The sequence below is a fragment of the Anomaloglossus baeobatrachus genome, chromosome 1 (genome assembly GCF_048569485.1).
Source record: "Anomaloglossus baeobatrachus isolate aAnoBae1 chromosome 1, aAnoBae1.hap1, whole genome shotgun sequence".
Taxonomy (NCBI): Eukaryota; Metazoa; Chordata; class Amphibia; order Anura; family Aromobatidae; genus Anomaloglossus; species Anomaloglossus baeobatrachus.
In genome coordinates this window covers 957,638,364-957,658,949 of record NC_134353.1, presented here as the reverse complement: position 1 = coordinate 957,658,949, position 20,586 = coordinate 957,638,364, and the positions used below count along the sequence as shown (strand labels likewise).

Below are 20,586 nucleotides of genomic sequence, written 5' to 3'. Positions count from 1 at the left end.
GGGGGAGAGAGAGCGACAGACCCTGCACTACACATGAGGGAGAGAGAGCCACAGACCCCGCACTACACATGGGGGAGAGGGAAACATGATTTATGATTAACTCCTTTAAAGCTGGACAATTTTAGGACCATTAAGAAAGTGTTGGAGTCTCCTCAGATCAGGTTCAGTCGGCGCCGAAAGAGGATGGAAGAAATCTACAGTTTTTTGCCTCGAATGATTTCCCCTTATTATCTTCACAAATGTTTTTAGTTGATTTTTTTGTTAATATCATGTCATCCTCCTTACAATAAAAAATTTCTGTTTTCTTTTTGGTTTTTTTGATTGACCCATAAATGATGAATAAGGACAAAGACCAAATTATGGAGAAGATATTCAGCCTGAATCTGGAGATAATCTTCCATCTTACTGGAGAGGTGAGAGGCTCTGATGTCATCACATTACATCATTATCTATGGGAATAACAGAGGATATGACCGGGGAGGTGAGAGGCTCTGATGTCATCACATTACATCATTATCTATGGGGATAACAGAGGATATGACCGGGGAGGTGAGAGGCTCTGATGTCATCACATTACATCATTATCTATGGGGATAACAGAGGATATGACCGGGGAGGTGAGAGGCTCTGATGTCATCACATTACATCATTATCTATGGGAATAACAGAGGATATGACCGGGGAGGTGAGAGGCTCTGATGTCATCACATTACATCATTATCTATGGGAATAACAGAGGATATGACCGGGGAGGTGAGAGGCTCTGATGTCATCACATTACATCATTATCTATGGGGATAACAGAGGATATGACCGGGGAGGTGAGAGGCTCTGATGTCATCACATTACATCATTATCTATGGGGATAACAGAGGATATGACCGGGGAGGTGAGAGGCTCTGATGTCATCACATTACATCATTATCTATGGGAATAACAGAGGATATGACCGGGGAGGTGAGAGGCTCTGATGTCATCACATTACATCATTATCTATGGGGATAACAGAGGATATGACCGGGGAGGTGAGAGGCTCTGATGTCATCACATTACATCATTATCTATGGGGATAACAGAGGATATGACCGGGGAGGTGAGAGGTTCTGATGTCATCACATTACATAATTATCTATGGGAATAACAGAGGATATGACCGGGGAGGTGAGTGGCTCTGATGTCATCACATTACATCATTATCTATGGGAATAACAGAGCATATGACCGGGGAGGTGAGAGGTTCTGATGTCATCAAATTACATCATTATCTATGGGAATAACAGAGGATATGACCGGGGAGGTGAGAGGCTCTGATGTCATCACATTACATCATTATCTATGGGGATAACAGAAGATATGACCGGGGAGGTGAGAGGCTCTGATGTCATCACATTACATCATTATCTATGGGAATAACAGAGGATATGACCGGGGAGGTGAGAGGTTCTGATGTCACCACATTACATCATTATCTATGGGGATAACAGAGGATATGACCGGGGAGGTGATGGACTCTGGAAATGTCTGTAGTGATATTATTAATGTCTCCACACTCAGGATTACACAGTAGTGAAGACCTCTAGTGGTCGCTGTCAGGCCCCTGTGTGTGAAGGACGGGCAGGAACCCTGAGCCCAATCCCGGGGCCTCCACCTCACCCCCGGATACATGAGGACATCAATGACCAGAAGACCCTGGAACTCACTAACAAGATGCTGGAGCTGCTGACTGGAGAGGTGACACTGCTGGGAATGCTGGGACATTATACAGGACAGCACTGGAGGATTCTGGGTGATAACGGTATCATTGTATTGTCAGGTTCCTATAAGGTGTCAGGACGTCACCGTCTATTTCTCCATGGAGGAGTGGGAGTATCTAGAAGGACACAAGGAGCGGTACAAGGAGGTGATGATGGAGGAGCCCCAGCCCCGCACATCACCAGGTAATAGACAGGACTGAATACACCCGGCCTATAATTATCTGTATGTAATAATGATGTCCGTCCTGTCTGTGTCTCCTGCAGGGGTCTCCAGTACGAGGACGACCCCAGAGAGATGTCCCGCTCCTCCTCCTCCTCCACAGGATCCTCAGGTAGATGGAGATCTCCCCTATGAGGTGTAGACGGCTGTGACCTCCTTGTGTTCAGTCTTGTTTTCTCCTCCAGTATTAGATGTTTTATACTTGTGTAATGAGAGCGGTGGAGACGGCAGGATCACAGCTGACCACAGGCATCACATACAAAATCTGTGGTCCAGCCAAAAATTTCTATTTCATCATCTAAGTGGAGATTGCAAATCCATGGTCCAGCCCCATATTGACATTTCATCATGTAAATACTGATTATTAATTTAGTGATAGGTGACTGACAGGTGTGGGCCTCGGGTTGTGAAGCAGCTGGTTTAAAGAGGGGAAAGATACATTAAATATGAATAATTAATCCCATGGTTGTGGTGGAAGGGGGCATAGGCGTGGTGTTTGAGGTGTACGTGGGGTAGGTGCTAATGTTCCTGCAAGCTCTACTGAACAAACACGGGCATGTCCTATCTAAAGACAGCTGACAGCTTCCGTTACCGGGCGGGCTACTCCGCTCCTTTTCTTTGGCAGCCTCACAATGGTATGACTTGTAGATGAGGGCCAGATAGAGCATGTGCTACAGTGGACAGCAAGCTCTGCATCAAGTGGCCTCTCCTCCTCTTCCTCAACATCACACACAGTACAGTCTTCAGAAGTAGCACCCCAATTACTCTTATTCTCCCCGCGTCACAACTCTCCAACCATCCAGTGACTGTGGGGAATCACAGATGAGTGAGTCTGCAGAGCTGTTCACACATTCTATCCCATGACTATCAGAGTTTTTTTTCCAAAGATTCCCAGACTCTAGGAAGAAAGCATCTGCACTGATGCCCAGAATCTTTGTCAATTGGAACCAGGCCCGGACAAAATTGTGTACGCGCATGATCCAGACCCTCGCCAACAGACGTTATTCCCCGGGGGTGGAGGTGATGATGTTGAGACTCGGACACTTGAGGAGCATGCTTAATGTACTGTCCTGTGAAGGCAGAAAGAGGAGGAAGAATGACTCTCTGGGCGAGTAGTGGGACAACAGTGAGGATGAGGATGAGGTTGTAGATCCCACTTGGTGTGAACCCAGAGACATACAGCCAAGTAGCTCAGGAGAGGAGGAAGACGAGGAGGTTACGTCGACGCTTTCCGAGCAACCACGCCATGTGCTTCATTCACAGCCAAAACCTCAGGCTGTGGGTATACAATTCGTAGGAGGGGTTGCTGGGCTTTTTTTTTTATTTTTTGAGATTGCAAAGAATGACCCAACTTACATTATCTGCCAAACTTGTTAAAAAAAAACCCCAAAACAAAACGAATCAGTAGAGGCAGAAATTCCAATAATTTGACTACTACATGAATGAAACTGCACATCCACAACCTACATGAGTTATTCTGGGAATTTTACTGCTCTAAAACACCTTGCTTACTACCGGCCACCACATCAACTCTGTCTGCTGCTTCTGCCTCCTCCATTACCGTGGCAAGTGTTCTCACACAGGTCTCCGGCCACAGACCCTCCACTTGTATTCCCGCTACAGTCAGGGTGAGTGACAGCCTATCATCTGTTTGGGAAATGGACATGCCAGGTGCTTTTGACGGATGTCAGACACAGAGCAAACCACATCTTTCTCAACCCACCATAACATCTCCGCCTAGGTCTCCCTCACAGTCCATCACTTTGTTGGCCACTGAAATGCTGCCTTTCCACCTTGTGGACAGAGTCGGTTTCTGAAAGTTGATGGCCATCGCAGTCCTCCATTTGCCATTATTTCTCTAATAAAGCTGTGCAAGAACCAGACCAGTATGTCGCAGTAAACATTACCTGTTCCCTGGAAAATCAGGGAACCGTCTGTCAGGGTGCATTTCACCACTGACACCTGGACGAGCAAATATGGCCAGGGGCGTCACGTCTCGCTCACTTTGTGACTCTGGTGGCTGCTGGGGCAAGGGGCTGCTCCACAAGTCCTGGAATCTCCAAGGCTTGCGGGACAAACCACTGTATTTATCACTTCCTCCACTGCTTCGGCTTCCTACACCTCTTTTAGGGCCTCCACCTGCGCTCTCAACCTCTACCTTAATGTAACACGTGTTCCAACAGTTCAGAGAGCACCCTTCCTCCATACAGGGCTGCCAGGGCTCAACGCAGTCAGGCAGTGTGCAAGGTAAAATGCATTTGACAACACAGTCACACAGCTGAAGAGTTGTGGACAGCTGTCCAGGCCGAGTTTCAGCATTCGCTGTCTCCACTAAACCTGGAGTCAGGGAAGGCAGTGTGCAATAATAGTGCAAACCTGGTGGCGGCCCTACACTGCACTGGTGCAACCTCACACATGTGCCCTGCATGGCTCATGCCCTCAATTTGGTTGTACAGCAATTTCTAGGCCATTATCCCAGCCTGGATGCGCTGCTGCAGAAGACATGGTCGCTGTGTGCTCACTTCCACCGTTCACACACCGTAGTTAATCGATTTGTATCGCAACAGAGGTCTGTTGGCCTACCGGTTAACCGATTGATATGTGATGTGCCAACATGGTGGAATTCCACTCTGCATATGTTGCAGTGACTTTGGCAACAGCGATGAGCCTTGGGACAGAAGGTCATGACGCATAGCCTGGGCCAACGCAGTGCGGTCGTGGGGTAAATCATATTTGCAGAGTGGGCACAGATGAAGGACCTCTGCATCCTTTTGAAGAGTTTAGGAATAGCTACTAAGATGGTTACCGCTGATGATGACGTCCTTCCCATAATTATTTCAGTGGTCTATATGCTGCAGCACACTTTGAATAGTGTGCGGGAGGAAGTAATGGTAACAGAGGAGGAAGCAGAGAAGGATGCGGAAGGGACACTAATATCTCTAAGGTCCAGACTGTCGTCGCACAGGCGAGGTGGCATGAGAGGGTGGAGTACAGCAATCGAGGGGTTCTCATGGTACCAGACAAACTGTTAGTGAAGGTGCAGGAACCAAGGAACAAATAAAGGAAGAAAAGGTGATGGGCGCGCAACAGTCAGGAGATGAAGAAGATATTGATTCCACCCTCTGTTGTCCGTGGTTGGTCTCAGGGGACGGAGGAAGCATGCTTGAGTGTTATCTCGCCACCAACACACCATCGACTTGTACCTTATGGAAGTGTCCGACACATGAGCTCCTTCTTGCTGCACTATCTGGACATGGTTCCTGAATTGTTAGTATTAGAAATTGTGCTGACTACTTGGATGGTTTAGATCCACGGTACAAGAGTAAATTTTGCCAGTTGCTTCTCCCTCTCGAAAGTGAAGCATGTATGCTGGAGTATCAAAACCAACTTGTACACAATCTTAAGAGTGGTGTTCCCAATACGGCAGTAAGGCACATTGTTTCTGCCTGAAGCTCACAGTGGGTGGTCATGTTCTATGACCTCACACTGTCAGTTCAAATGTAGCATAGCTGGAACCGTCGTGGAACCGACAGTGTGCATTGCTATTTTAGACTTTGAAACCCGGGAACATCGAGTTGTTATTGCAGAAATTTTAGCAGCAGTTTAAGTGGTTTCTGTGAGGTTTGGCACACGTTTTTTTTAGACCACCCTATGCACCAGCAGAACAGAGGACACATAGTAAGCGACAGGAGAGGATGGTGCAGGAGTATCTAGAGATCAATATTGATGCCACTAGGGGTAGGACTGATACTTTTGAATTTTGGTCTTCAAAAATGGAAGAGTGGCCTGAGCTCGTCAGTCAACCCTTGGAGGTTTTGTCATGCCCGGCAGCCAGCGTTCTTTCAGAACATGTCTTCAGCGCTGTTGGTGGTATCATGACAGATAAGAGCGTCCGGCTGTCTCCTGAAAGTGTAGACCACCTAACTTTCATCAAGATGGATCTGGAATGATGTTTCCACCCCGGTCGCAGACTGTGAACACTAGGAGATGGTGTAGTTTTCAGTGTGCTGTATTAACCTTGCATTATTGCAGTCTGTGACACCTTTGTTGTGGCGTCTATTGAGATGGGTGGGGAGGATGGAGGGGAAGATGACCAGCTCATTACTGGGTGTAGGGATTGCGGGTTAGTAGGAGGTGAAGAATTATAGGGGTGAAGGTGAAGAGCAACAGAGAAGTCTACAGTGACTGTGGATCCAGTTCCCTTCTGGTTCAGTTCTGGTCTAATTCATTATAGAACACGTATAGATGCACAAGCAGATTAGATACAAAATCTATTCTTTGAAGTGCGCTCAGGTGTGACCCAGAGGAAGGGGACGGTACTAGTGATAAGCGAGTATATTCGTTACTATTCGCTACTCACACGGATAGTCGTACGGTATTCGGGTTACTCGTTACATTGCGAGTTTTTGTGTATTCACCTCGCAATATTTGTTTGTCTCGCCCAGAAGATTTGGCGCCTGATTTGTAGCCAATAAACATGCTCGGCTTCTTAATCAATCTCAGTAATCCTGCAGCCATCTTGGTTATGGCATTACTCTGATTGGCTGGCCGCGCAGCGTCATAGGGTCTATAAAAGCCCTTCCGTTGCAGGTTTTTTTTTTGTTTTGTTTTTTTTTTGCTTCATCTTTGAGGTGACCACAAAGATGCAGCATGTCCATTCTTTTTGTGTTTTGTCACTGCATTTCGGAGAACTGGCAAATCAATCCACTCTGACTCCGGGTCGGCGGGGGATTGATCGATGGTATCTGTCCGATGCTGCTCCCCATATAAAGTCTATGAGGACAAGAATCCGGGGCAAAAGGGTAAGGGCAAGTGCTTCATACTCACCGATCACCGGGGCGGGTGTCACACTGCTCCCGCGTTAGCTCTTTCAACGGCTTCTGTGATTGGTTGCAGTCAGACGTGCCTCCATGTGCTTCTATATCGTGCAGTAAAATAAATTTTAAAAAATGGCGTGTAGTTCCCCCAATTTTGATGCCCAATCAAGATAAAGCCCACAGCTGGGGGCTGATATTCTCAGACTGGGGAGGCCTTTTGGTTATTAGGCTACTACCCCCAACCTAAAAATATCAGCCTGCAGCCTCTTGGAATTGCCACATCCATTAGATGCGACAGTCTTGGAATTTTACCCAGCTCATTCCGATTGCCCTGGTGCAGTGGCAGTTGGGGTAATAAGGAGTTAATAGCAGCCCATAGCTGCCACTAAGTCCTAGATTATTGATGGCAGGAATCTGAGACACCCACCCCCCTATCATTAATCTGTAAGTGAAAGTAAATAAACAAACATGCTATATATCTGATAGATGCCTGTGCCATTACTAACCTAGGGTTTAGTAGCAGCTGTGCGCTGTTATTAACCCCTGCTTTTACCTCGATTGCCACCGCACCAGGGCAATCGAGATGAGCCGATATCGCACCGGAATTGTCACATCTAATAGATGCGGCAATACCGGGCAGTTGCGGGCTGAGAATATACCAGCCCCCAGCCGGCGTTATCATGGCTGGGGATAAAAACTGGGGGGGACCGCACGTCGTTTTTTTTTTTTAAATGATTTATTTATTTACAAAAAAAAAATGCATGCGGTTTTTCTTAGACTACTTTCACACATCAGTTTTTTTGCATCAGGCACAATCCGGCTTGTGCCTGATGCGACGGATCCAGCAAAAAACGGATTTGTGGGGTTTTTTTTTTCTGCTTTCTTTTTCATGCCGAGACAAAGAGAGAGATCCCATCATCACTGCACACACCCCGGCACTACCGCCCCCATCATCCCTGCACACACACCGACACTACCGCCCCCATCATCACTGCACACACCCCGGTACTACCGCCCCCATCATCACCGCGCACACCCCGGAACTACCGCCGCCATCATGCCCGCACACACACCGGCACTACCGCCCCCATCATCACTGCACACATACCGGCACTACCGCCCCCATCATCCACGCACACACCAGCACTACCGCCCCCATCATCCACGCACACACCGGCACTACCGCCCCATCATCCCCGCAGACACCGGCACTACCGCCCCCATCATCCCACACACACCGGCACTACCGCCCCCATCATCCCCGCACACACCCCGACACTACCGCACCATCATCCCTGCACACAAACCGGCAATACCGCCTCCATCATCACTGCACACCACCCGGGACTACCGCCCCATCATCACCGCACACACCTCGGCACTACTGCCCCCATCATCCCCGCACACACACCGGCACTACTGCCCCCATCATCACTGCACACACCGGCACTACTGCCCCCATCATCCCCACACACACTGGCACTACCGCCTCCATCATCCCTGCACACACACCGACACTACCGCCCTCATCATCACTGCACACACCCCAGTACTACCGCCCCCATCATCACCGCGCACATTCCGGAACTACCGCCCCCATCATGCCCGCACCCATACCGGCACTACCGCCCCCATCATCACTGCACATATACCGGCACTACCGCCCCCATCATCCACGCACACACCGGCACTACCGCCCCATCATCCCCCGGCACTACCGCCCCCATCATCCCCGCACACACCGGCACTACCGCCCCCATCATCCCCGCACACACCCCGACACTACCGCCCCATCATCCCTGCACACAAACCGGCAATACTGCCCCCATCATCACTGCACACCACCTGGGACTACCGCCCCATCATCACCGCACACACCCCGGCACTACTGCCCCCATCATCCCCGCACACACACCGGCACTACTGCCCCCATCATCACTGCACACACCGGCACTACTGTCCCCATCATCCCCACACACACCGGCACTAGCGCCCCCATCATCCCTGCACACACCCAGGCACTACCGCCCCCATCATCCCCGCACACACCCAGGCACTACCGCCCCTATCACCGCACACACGCAGGCACTACCACCCCTATCATCACCTCACACACACCGGCATTACCTGAGTGACGTCCCCGCTGACAGCGCAACTCACTTCAGTTGCTGCGTGGAGCTGACAGGAGCGGCGGTGTTCTACTACTGCTCCTGTCAGCTTCATGTAGGAGAGCTGAAAGCGTCGCGGGACCTTGTGTGGATTACGTCAGACCTGGAGGTGTATTTGGGGGTTAATAAAGTGGTAAATGAGGGTGTTTTTTCTCTTTTATTTCAAATAAAGGGTTTTTCGGGTGTGTGTGTTTATTTACTTTCTTTTACAGGTTAATCATTGGGGGTGTCTCATTGACACCTGCCATGATTAACCTAGGACTTAATGGCAGCTATGGGCTGCCATTAACTCCTCATTACCTCGATTGCCACCGCACCAGGGCAATTCGGGATGAGCCGGGTAGAGTCCCGGGACTGTCGCATCTAATGGCTGCGGCAATTTCGGGCGGCTGCTGGCTGATATTTTTAGGCTGGGGGGCTCCCCATAACGTGGAGCTCCCCATCCTGAGAATACCAGCCATCAGACGTGTGGCTTTACCTTGGCTATATTAAAATTAGGGGCGACCGCATGTCGTTTTTTTTAATGTATTTATTTTACTGCACTATATAGACCCGCCCACCGGCGGCTGTGATTGATTGCAGTGAGACAGCTGTCACTCAGCGTGGGGTCGTGTCAGACTGCAACCAATCATAGGTGCCGGTGGGTGGGAGAAGCAGGGAATACGAGATGGAATAATGAACGGCCGGCATTTTCAAAAGAGAAGCCGCCAGAGCAGTGTGACAGCCGTGCAGCGCCACGCCAATCATCGGTGAATATAAAGGGAGAGAGAGACCGACAAAGAGAGAGACCGACCGACCGACACATCAACAGGGAGAGAGAGAGAGACTATTTACACAATGACATGGGCATGCCCAGAAACAAAAAACGGATCCCGGCGCCGGTTTCCGGCATATGACGGATGACGACGAATCCAGCACCCATAGGCTTACATTATAAAAAGAGCTGTACGGCCCTGGATCCGGCACAATGCATTTGTTTGTCAGAGACAAAAAACATTACAAGAGACGTTCCATCCGGCCGCCGTATTAGCCAATTACACCTGATCAGGCAAAAGCCGGATGCAACGCAATACCATCCAGCACACTGCAGGGCTAATACAAATCAATAGGGATAAAACGGATCCGGCGCCGGATCCGTTTTATCCGTTTTTTCCGGATTGTGCCTGATGGAAAAAAAACTGATGTGACCGCATCACACTTGTGAGGGACTCCCACGAGTCTGACATCGCAGCACAGCCTCACACTTCTGACAGTAGCGTGCATGTGTTTCTAGGTACATGCACGCTCATGTTCAGAGAACGGCAGACTGTAAAAAGAAAAAAAATTCTTGCCAGTAGGTGGAAATTTAGTGCTGAAATCTGGTGCAGATGATTTCAGCAGCAAATGTGCACCTCCTGGCAAAAAAATCGCAAAAAAATAACCGTGGCAAAAAAAATGCTTCAAAACACGTTTTTTTTGCCAGGAGGTGTAATCTAGATGGAGGAATATGGTGCCAGCAAGTGGAAATTTGCTGCTGAAAGCTAGTACAGATGACTCCAGCACCAAATGTGCACTTCCTAGCAAAAAACCGTGGCAATAATCGCAGAAAAATAACTGCGGCAAAATCTGCTGCAAAAAAAATGCATCAAAACACCGTGGGTTTTTTGCAAGGAGGTGTAGATTGGATACAGGAATATGGTGTAAAAATTTCAGCACCAAATTTGCATCTCTTGGCCAAAAAAACTGCGATTTTTCTGCTAGGAGATGCAGGTGTGTGAACTCAGTGACCTCCACCTGAGGTCAGGTTACCTGTGATCACAGATGAAGGACCGTGGGAACCTCCAGCGTTGACCGCAAATGACCTGAGTGACGTCACCGCTCAATACGCAGCTCATTCATTCTCTGGAGATCACAGAGAGTGGTCGTGCTCTATGGCCTCTCTCTGTGATATTCAGATGTAGCAGAGCTGAAGCAGCGTGCAACGTCATTTGGATTACGTCGGAGCTGCAAGATGTTGGGGGGTTAATAAAGAGGTGAAGGAGGGGGTGTTTGTATGTAATTTCAAATAAAGGATTTTTCTCTGTGTTTTTTTACATTCATTTACAGGTTTGTGTGATGCAGGTATCTGATAGACGCCTGTGCCATCACAACCTTGGGTTTAGTAGCAGCCGTGCGCTGCTATTACCCCGATTGGCACCGAATCACGCCACCGGGAAGAGCCGGTATCGCAATCTAGTAGATGCGGCAATACCAGGCGGCTGCGGGCTGGAATATCAGCTTCCAGCCGGCGTTATCTTGGCTGGGGATGAAGATTAGGGGGAACTGCACGTTATTTTTTTTAAATTATTTTTTTTAAATAAAAAAAAAGCCGCATGCGGTTTCACCGCAATCACACATGCGAGGGACTCACGCGAGTCTGCCATGGCATTACCCGGCAGCCTCGAACGTGTGATTGGATACACAGCACAGATACAGCCCGACAGCAGGGGGTGCAGCCGCGCGCTGTATCTGTGCTGCCGATTGTTTATTTTTTAGGCTATGTGCCCACCGGGACATTGTCCTGCGGATATATCCGCAAGACATTCCGCAGGTGCTCCCAGAAATCCGCAACAGAACTTTCTCTGTTTCAATGCTGCGGATATACAGCGGAATGTCGTGCGGATATGGTGCGGTAATTCTGCATTGAGGATACAGTACCATGGCTTCGGCACTGCATCCTCAATGCAGAACAAGTGCTGTAGTGATCGGGGTGCTCATACTTACCTCCATCATGCAGCACCTCGCTTTCCGGCGGCCGGGTCACTGTCAGCGTCTGGTCTGGTACACTGTGCTGGAGGTGGGCGGGCCTGAACTAGCTCCGGCTGTCACATGACCGGAGCTCGTGCAGGCCCCGCCCACCTCTTCTTTCCTGTACCTGGCTGGATCCACCGTGCTGCTGTACACCGGACGGAGAAAGTGACTCGGGTGTCTATCAAGGCAGGTAAGTATATGGGACCCTGTGGAGAAATCCGCAACAATAATTGACATGCTGCAAATTTTTCCGCACGAAAATCCACACGATTTCCGCAGCGGAAAAATCCCAAATGCCATAGAAATGGCTGGGGAGTAGCTGAGCTGCAGATTTCTGGAAAATCCGCGGCTTTTCCGCGAGAAATCCGCGGCAAAATACGCACATTTTCCGCAGCGTGGGCACATAGCCTTATACTCACAGCAAAAAAGAGGGCAACCAGTCCAGTTAGCCCAGGCCAACACATCTAATGCACCAACAGGATGCAGACAAACCTCTCAACATGATGGACACTTCACAGGTGCAAGGTAAATTGCACACTAGTAGCGCGCATAGGGCACTGTTCACACTCCTATGCGCATGGTATGTGTGGGGAGATGTGTGCTGAGGGTGGTATATGTGTTCAAGCACGTGGTAGTGTGTGGCGCATTTTGTGTGTGTGTTCATATCCCCGAGTGTGGTGAGTATCCCATGTCGGGGCCCCACCTTAGCAACTGTACTTTGTGTCTGTTTCTTACCCTGTCTGTGTCTGCCTCTTTCCCTGTCTGTGTCTGTCTTTCCCTGGCTGCATTGTGACACGCCAACATTCCATTTAAAGGCGTGGCTGTGCATTCTTCTGAAGTTCTGGCTGCACGGTGGCTCCCAGCTCCATTCGCTTTAATGGAGGCAGGTTTTTTGGTGAATAACTGTAAAGCGCATGGTTACAATTTCCCCTCAAAACATAGCCTATGACAAAATAGACAGGTCATGTGACTGACAGCTGCCTTATTTCCTATATGGTACATTTGTTGTTCTTGTAGTTTGGCTGCTTATTAATCAGATTTTTATTTTTGAAGGATAATACCAGACTTGTGTGTGTTTTAGGGCGATTATGTGGCGAGGTTGGTGTATGTGTGGTGAAATGTGTGCTGAGGGTGGTATATGTGTTCAAGCATGTGATAGTGTGTGGTGCATTTTGTGTGTGTTCATATCCCCGAGTGTGGTGAGTATGCGATGTCGGGGCCCCACCTTAGCAACTGTACGGTATATACTCTTTGGCGCCATCGCTCTCATTCTTTAAGTCCCTTTTGTTCACATCTGGCAGCTGTCAATTTGCCCCCAACACTTTTCGTTTCACTTTTTCCCCATTATGTAGATAGGGGCAAAATTGATTGGAACGCGCGGGGTTAAAATTTTGCCTCACAACATAGCACCCGACGCTGCCCGGGATAGTAACTGTCTCTCTGTTTCTCTCCCACTCTCTGTCTGTCTCACCCTCTGTATATATCTCTGTCTCTATCTCTTTGTCTGTCTCTTAACCTGTCTGTCTCTTTCTCCGTCTGTCTCTATCTCTTTCCCTGTCTATCTATCTCTGTCACTTTCCCTGTCTGTCACTTTCCCTGTCTGTCACTTTCCCTGTCTGTCACTTTCCCTGTCAGTCTGTCACTTTCCCTGTCAGTCTGTCACTTTCCCTGTCAGTCTGTCACTTTCCCTGCCAGTCTGTCACTTTCCCTGCCAGACTGTCACTTTCCCTGCCAGTCTGTCACTTTCCCTGCCAGTCTGTCTCTTACCCTGTCAGTCTGTCTCTTACCCTGTCAGTCTGTCTCTTACCCTGTCAGTCTGTCACTTACCCTGTCAGTCTGTCACTTACCCTGTCAGTCTGTCACTTACCCTGTCAGTCTGTCTCTTACCCTGTCAGTCTGTCACTTTCGTTGTCAGTCTGTCACTTACCCTGTCAGTCTGTCTCTTACCTTGTCAGTCTGTCTCTTACCCTGTCAGTCTGTCTCTTACCCGGTCAGTCTGTCTCTTACCCTGTCTATATCTTTTTCTTACCCTGTCTGTCTCTTTCCCTGTCTGCATTGTGACACGCCAACATTCCATCTAAGGGCGTGGCTGCGCATTCTTCTGAAGTTCTGGCTGCACTGTGGCTCCCAGCTCCATTCGCTTTAATGGAGGCATGTTTTTTGGTGAATAACTGTAAAGAGCGGGGTTAAAATTTCCCCTCAAAACATAGCCTATGACGCTCTCTGGGGTTCCAGAAGTGTGAGTGTGCAAAATTTTGTGGCTGTAGCTGCGACGGTCCAGATGCCAATCCCGGACAGACACACACACACACACACACACACATTCAGCTTTATATATTAGATATATAATGTGTTGCTCCCGTGCCAGCAGCCGGCTAGGCCGTAACGAGTTTGTGACGCCACCCACGGTGTGTGGTGAGGTGGGACACCACCGCTGCTGTTATGGGGCACCCGGTGGAGATGTTCTGCAGAAAGTTGTTAACCCCTCCGTGGGCAGGGACCCGGTGGGATGGTGCAGTAGGATGGTGACCGCAGGGGTGCTGGAGTACTCACGATTAGAAACACACACAAGTCTCTGGTAAACCAAGATGGTGGTGGCCGGTGCCGCCGGCCGGTTGCGTTCTGGATCCCCCACCCGGCTGGTGGTCTCTATCTCTTCCTGCACATGTTTGTGTTAAATGGACCTTCCCGATGTGAAACTCGGGAGTCCGCTCCCAGCTGGATGTGGCCTAAGGAGCCGTTCCCGCAGACGCTGGCCCGTGGGATCTCTGGGCCTTGGCGGTGACCTCTTATCAATAATCGGTGGGCTGTTGTCTTCTATGAGGGACTATGGGTGGCACTGGACCTCTAGTCCTGGCCTCAATCGGTTAATTAACCAGTTCCAGTCGTTTCTGGTTCCTGGCTTCAGGGTCCGAGTACCCCCCGTTGTGCACGGTTTCCGGTCGGGTCCCCGGTGTAGGTACCGGCGGGCTACAACCCTGGCCCGGTCCACCTCGGTTCTGCCAAACCGTCTTCTCATCTCCTTCTGATGGAGACCACCGTCTGCCTCTTAGCCAGTGGCACCAGGGCTCCAACCCTAGCGCTGTTCAACTTGGACTTCACTGCTGGAGCTACACCTAGCTCCAGCCCACACTCCTCTCCAAACTTGAACTACAAGCTATCTGCTGTTTTCCCACCCTCGGCCTGTCTAGATTCCTAGGTGGGCGTCTTCCAACCGCCTGGTTCCGCCCCCTGGCGTGTTTATCAGTCCCTGAGAGGGGTGACTAGGGTTTACTGGTCGCTGTGTGTTTCCTAATGAGGGAAGGTGTTATGCGGGGCCCTATTTGGGACTACCTGGTTTTGCCAGGGTGTCACATATATATATTTTATAGATTCTCTTGTAACATGGTTGGTGCCTCAGGATTGGAGGATTGCTGATGTGGTACCGATATTTAAGAAAGGTAAGAGGCTAGATCCAGGCAACTACCGTCCAGTAAGCCTGACATCAGTAGTATGCAAAGTTTTTGAGGGCATATTAAGGGATGACATGCAAAAATATATTGCAGAAAATAATATAATAACTGACAGCATGGATTCATGAAAGATAAGTCGTGTCTAACCAATCTGTTGGGGTTCTATGAGGGGGTAAGTGCAAACCTGGATACTGGTAATGCAGCTGATGTGATTTATTTGGACTTTGCAAAGGCATTTGATACTGTACCACATAATAGCCTTATACTAAAGCTCCAGAAGCAAGGACTAGGGGACACAATATGCAACTGGGTAAGGAATTGGCTAAAAGATAGGAAACAAAGAGTAGTCATAAATGGTACATTCTCAAAATAGGCTATAGTCAGCAGTGGGGTGCCACAGGGATCTGTCCTAGGACCGATTCTTTTTAATCTCTTTATTAATGACCTTGTGGATGGGATTGATAGTAAAGTGTCAGTCTTTGCTGATGACACCAAACTATGTAGGATATTAAAAACTGACCTTGATAGTACAATATTACAAAAAGATCTGGATAAGATGTCAGAATGGGCAGATACTTGGCAAATGGGATTTAATGTTGAAAAATGTAAAGTAATGCACCTAGGACGGAGTAATCCTATAACTGCGTATACATTAAATGGAAGTAAACTCGGGACTACAGAACAGGAGAAGGACTTGGGTATTCTCATTACAAATAAGCTGAGCAGCAGCACTCAATGTCACGCAGCAGCTGCTAAAGCAAACAAGATTTTAGGGTGTATAAAAAGAGAGATTAGATCCCGTGATCCCAACGTATTGTTACCCCTCTATAAATCACTTGTAAGGCCACATCTGGAACATGGGATCCAGTTTTGGGCTCCACATTTTAAAAAGGACATTCAGAAGTTAGTCAGTTCAAAGGAGGGCAACTAGACTACTACAAGGAATGGAAGGCCTCACATATGATGACAGGTTGAAAAAGTTAGATATATTTAGCTTAGAAAAAAGACGTCTCAGAGGAGATCTCATTTATATGTATAAATACATGTGTGGTCAATATAAAGGACTGGCACATGACTTATTTCTTCCAAAGACAATACTAAGGACCAGGGGGCACTCACTGCGAGTGGAAGAAAAGCGATTCAGACAACTAAATAGGAAAGGGTTCTTTACAGTTAGAGCAGTCAGACTGTGGAATGCCAACCACAAGAGGTAGTAATGGCAGATACTATAACAGCTTTTAAAAAAGGGCTGGATGATTTCCTCAGTACACAAAACATTGTTGGGTATAAATGACTTAGTGACTAAATGTAGAACTGGTGGAGCAAGGTTGAACTAGATGGACCTATGTCTTTTTTTCAACCTAAGTAACTACCGTGTTTCCCCAAAAGTAGGACCCCCCGAAAGTAAGGCAGGATGGGGGTTTCGGGGGGGTCCGCCAATGTAGGGCACCCCCCGATTGTAAGGCAGGGTAGCGGGGGGCCCGGGGAATGTAAGGCCGCCTATGGGTGGTGGTCGCGGCGTAATGTAAGGCCGCATATGGGTGGGGTCACTGGGGACAGTATGGCCGCATATGGGTGGGGTCCCTGGGGAAAGTACAGGAACTTACCGCTGCCGCTGTTCCCTCGCTCCATCCACAGCTCGAGCTGTGATTGGCCAGTCAGCCGGCTCGCAGCTGATTGGCCGAATCAGCCGGCTCGCAGCTGATTGGCCGAATCAGCCGCGACGTCACCGCCTGCAGGCTCGCTCCGATTGGTCCAGCGTCCCCGGCATCCGAATCGTCAGCCCGGCACCGCAGAGGAGATCGAAACAGAAGGAAAGTAACGGTAAGTTCCGAAACTCTGTGTGTGTGTGTGTGTGTGTGTGTGTGTACGGTATGTGTATGGGTGCCGTATGGGGCTGTATGTGTCAGTGTGTGTGTGTGTACGGTACCGGTACGATATGTGTGTGGGTGCCGTGTGGGGCTGTACCGGTACCGTATGTGTCAGTGTGTGTGGTGGCAGAGTGGGGGGCAGAACCACTGTATGGGGAGGCTGCAGGGGGGAGGATGGGGTGGATGCCGGACTCTCAAACAATGGGGAGGCTGCAGGGGGGAGGATGGGGTGGATGCCGGACTCTCAAACAATGGGGAGGCTGCAGGGGGGTGGATGGGGTGGATGCCGGATTGTGAAACAATGGGGAGGCTGCAGGGGGGAGGATGGGGTGGATGCCGGACTGTGAAACAATGGGGAGGCTGCAGGGGATGCCGTACTGTACCGTACAACAATGTGGAGGCTGCAGGGATACTGTATGGGGAGTATCATTTTTTTTCCAATGTAAGGCCTCCCCCGAAAGTAAGGCAGGGTGGGACTTTTGGGGGTAAAATTAATGTAAGACAGGGCCTTACTTTCGGGGAAACACGGTATGTAACTAATATATATTATGCAAAAAGTGGTTGATCCCTAAGGTGACACATAGTTGGTGGCCGGGCCCGATATCAGTTTGCATTTGTCACAGGCAAGTATGTGAGCAATGAAACCATGCATAAAGGAGACAGAGAACCCAAGATATATTAACATGTGCCAGTAAAGAGCAGAGAAGTAGGGAGCACGTCAGTAAAGAGGGTCGTGGAGAGAGCCCCACGCGATCCGCTGTATAGCAGCTTCATCAGGGGCAGCGGAGCAGTGTGACAGCCGGTGATCGAGGAGTATGCATACAGCACATTCTCCAGGCTCTCCCCATTCAGTTTCATCACTTTCCCATCCATTTCAGCCTTTTCCTCAGGCTCCAGACCTCTTTGTTGGGTCAAGCAGGAAATTACTCGCATTCCCCATTGATATGCATTGTACTCGCTATTCGGAACGAATATTAGAAACTACTCGTTACCACTATAGCGATTACGAATATTTTGGTCCTTGCTCATCTCTAGACGGTATTCCTCAATTAAAAAAAAGCTGAGTCCAGATGTGGGGTACCATAGACAGAGTAAACAAGTGGTCACAGAGGAAAGAGGGGAGGGGGTCGTGGAGGGGTCAATTAGAGATAGACCAGATTGTCTCAAGCCGCAGAGGTAAGGGATGACAGTTGTTGGAAAAGTTGAGTACGCTCCTCATAAATGCTTTTTTTCTTATCACTTTACACTTTTAGAAAAACCACATAGAACTATATAAAAAAAACTCACCAAAAGGAGCCAAGACAGATGATGTATGCGCACACAGAATGTAGTGAGCCTTCCTCATAAAGATGGCTGCAGCCCGGGTGCAAGATGCTGATGAACAGCCACTCCAACCTCCACATTAGAGGTGTCATCATCATCTCATCATCATCTGTCTTGGCTCCTTTTGGTAAGTTTTTTTTATATAGTTCTTTGTGGTTTTCCTAACAAATTTGGTGTAGGGACTCGCAAGTGTGAGAATCCTTGACGAATGGATTGCGAGCTTACATATTTTGGGCCAAAATATAAACTAATATCTCACTATTTGAGGTATTATATTTAAATATTTTATCGATTTTTGCAAGATACAGTTAGGTCCAGAAATATTTGGACAGTGACACAATTTTGGCGAGTTGGGCTCTGCATGCCACCACATTGGATTTGAAATGAAACCTCTACAACAGAATTCAAGTGCAGATTGTAACGTTTAATTTGAAGGTTTGAACAAAAATATCTGATAGAAATTGTAGGAAGTGTACACATTTCTTTACAAACACTCCACATTTTAGGAGGTCAAAAGTAATTGGACAAATAAACCAAACCCAAACAAAATATTTTTATTTTCAATATTTTGTTGCGAATCCTTTGGAGGCAATCACTGCCTTAAGTCTGGAACTCATGGACATCACCAAACGCTGGGTCTCCTCCTTCTTAATGCTTTGCCAGGCCTTTACAGCCGCAGCCTTCAGGTCTTGCTTGTTTGTGGGTCTTTCCGTCTTAAGTCTGGATTTGAGCAAGTGAAATGCATGCTCAATTGGGTTAAGATCTGGTGATTGACTTGGCCATTGCAGAATGTTCCACTTTTTTGCACTCATGAACTCCTGGGTAGCTTTGGCTGTATGCTTGGGGTCATTGTCCATCTGTACTATGAAGCGCCGTCCGATCAACTTTGCGGCATTTGGCTGAATCTGGGCTGAAAGTATATCCCGGTACACTTCAGAATTCATCCGGCTACTCTTGTCTGCTGTTATGTCATCAATAAACACAAGTGACCCAGTGCCATTGAAAGCCATGCATGCCCATGCCATCACGTTGCCTCCACCATGTTTTACAGAGGATGTGGTGTGCCTTGGATCATGTGCCGTTCCCTTTCTTCTCCAAACTTTTTTCTTCCCATCATTCTGGTACAGGTTGATCTTTGTCTCATCTGTCCATAGAATACTTTTCCAGAACTGAGCTGGCTTCAGCAAATTTAACTCTGGCCTGTCTATTTTTGGAATTGATGAATGGTTTGCATCTAGATGTGAACCCTTTGTATTTACTTTCATGGAGTCTTCTCTTTACTGTTGACTTAGAGACAGATACACCTACTTCACTGAGAGTGTTCTGGACTTCAGTTGATGTTGTGAACGGGTTCTTCTTCACCAAAGAAAGTATGCGGCAATCATCCACCACTGTTGTCATCCGTGGACGCCCAGGCCTTTTTGAGTTCCCAAGCTCACCAGTCAATTCCTTTTTTCTCAGCATGTACCCGACTGTTGATTTTGCTACTCCAAGCATGTCTGCTATCTCTCTGATGGATTTTTTCTTTTTTTTCAGCCTCAGGATGTTCTGCTTCACCTCAATTGAGAGTTCCTTAGACCGCATGTTGTCTGGTCACAGCAACAGCTTCCAAATGCAAAACCACACACCTGTAATCAACCCCAGACCTTTTAACTACTTCATTGATTACAGGTTAACGAGGGAGACGCCTTCAGAGTTAATTGCAGCCCTTAGAGTCCCTTGTCCAATTACTTTTGGTCCCTTGAAAAAGAGGAGGCTATGCATTACAGAGCTATGATTCCTAAACCCTTTCTCCGATTTGGATGTGAAAACTCTCATATTGCAGCTGGGAGTGTGCACTTTCAGCCCATATTATATATAATTGTATTTCTGAACATGTTTTTGTAAACAGCTAAAATAACAAAACTTGTGTCACTGTCCAAATATTTCTGGCCCTGACTGTATGTGTTGACCTTCTGAATTCAGGTGGTAAAATGGTGAGCCTGTCATGTGTAAAGGGGGCTTTACACACTGCGATATCGGTTACGATATATCGTCGGGGTCACGTCGGTAGTGACGCACATCCGGCACAGTTACCGACATCACAGCGTGTAACACAAATGAGCGACGATCAACGAGCACAAAAACGTGAAAAATCGTTGCTCGTTGACACGTCGTTCATTTCCTTAATATCGCTGCTGCGACAGGTACGATGTTGTTTGTCGTTCCTGCG

The 20,586-nt window shown here is 48.4% G+C and overlaps 1 protein-coding gene across 2 annotated transcripts in view; it reads left to right on the top strand.

Annotated features, from left to right (window-relative positions):
- The first annotated feature begins 352 nt into the window (after positions 1-352).
- LOC142257625 (uncharacterized) overlaps positions 353-20,586 on the top strand; it is a 481,515-nt gene continuing 461,281 nt past the window's right edge. For both annotated transcript variants that reach the window (XM_075329773.1, XM_075329766.1), the window contains exons 1-4: positions 353-413; positions 1,555-1,731; positions 1,814-1,937; positions 2,019-2,086. In XM_075329773.1, coding sequence (XP_075185888.1) covers positions 360-413; positions 1,555-1,731; positions 1,814-1,937; positions 2,019-2,086 — 423 coding nt within the window. In that variant the 5' untranslated portion in view covers positions 353-359. The remainder of the gene's footprint in view (positions 414-1,554; positions 1,732-1,813; positions 1,938-2,018; positions 2,087-20,586) is intronic.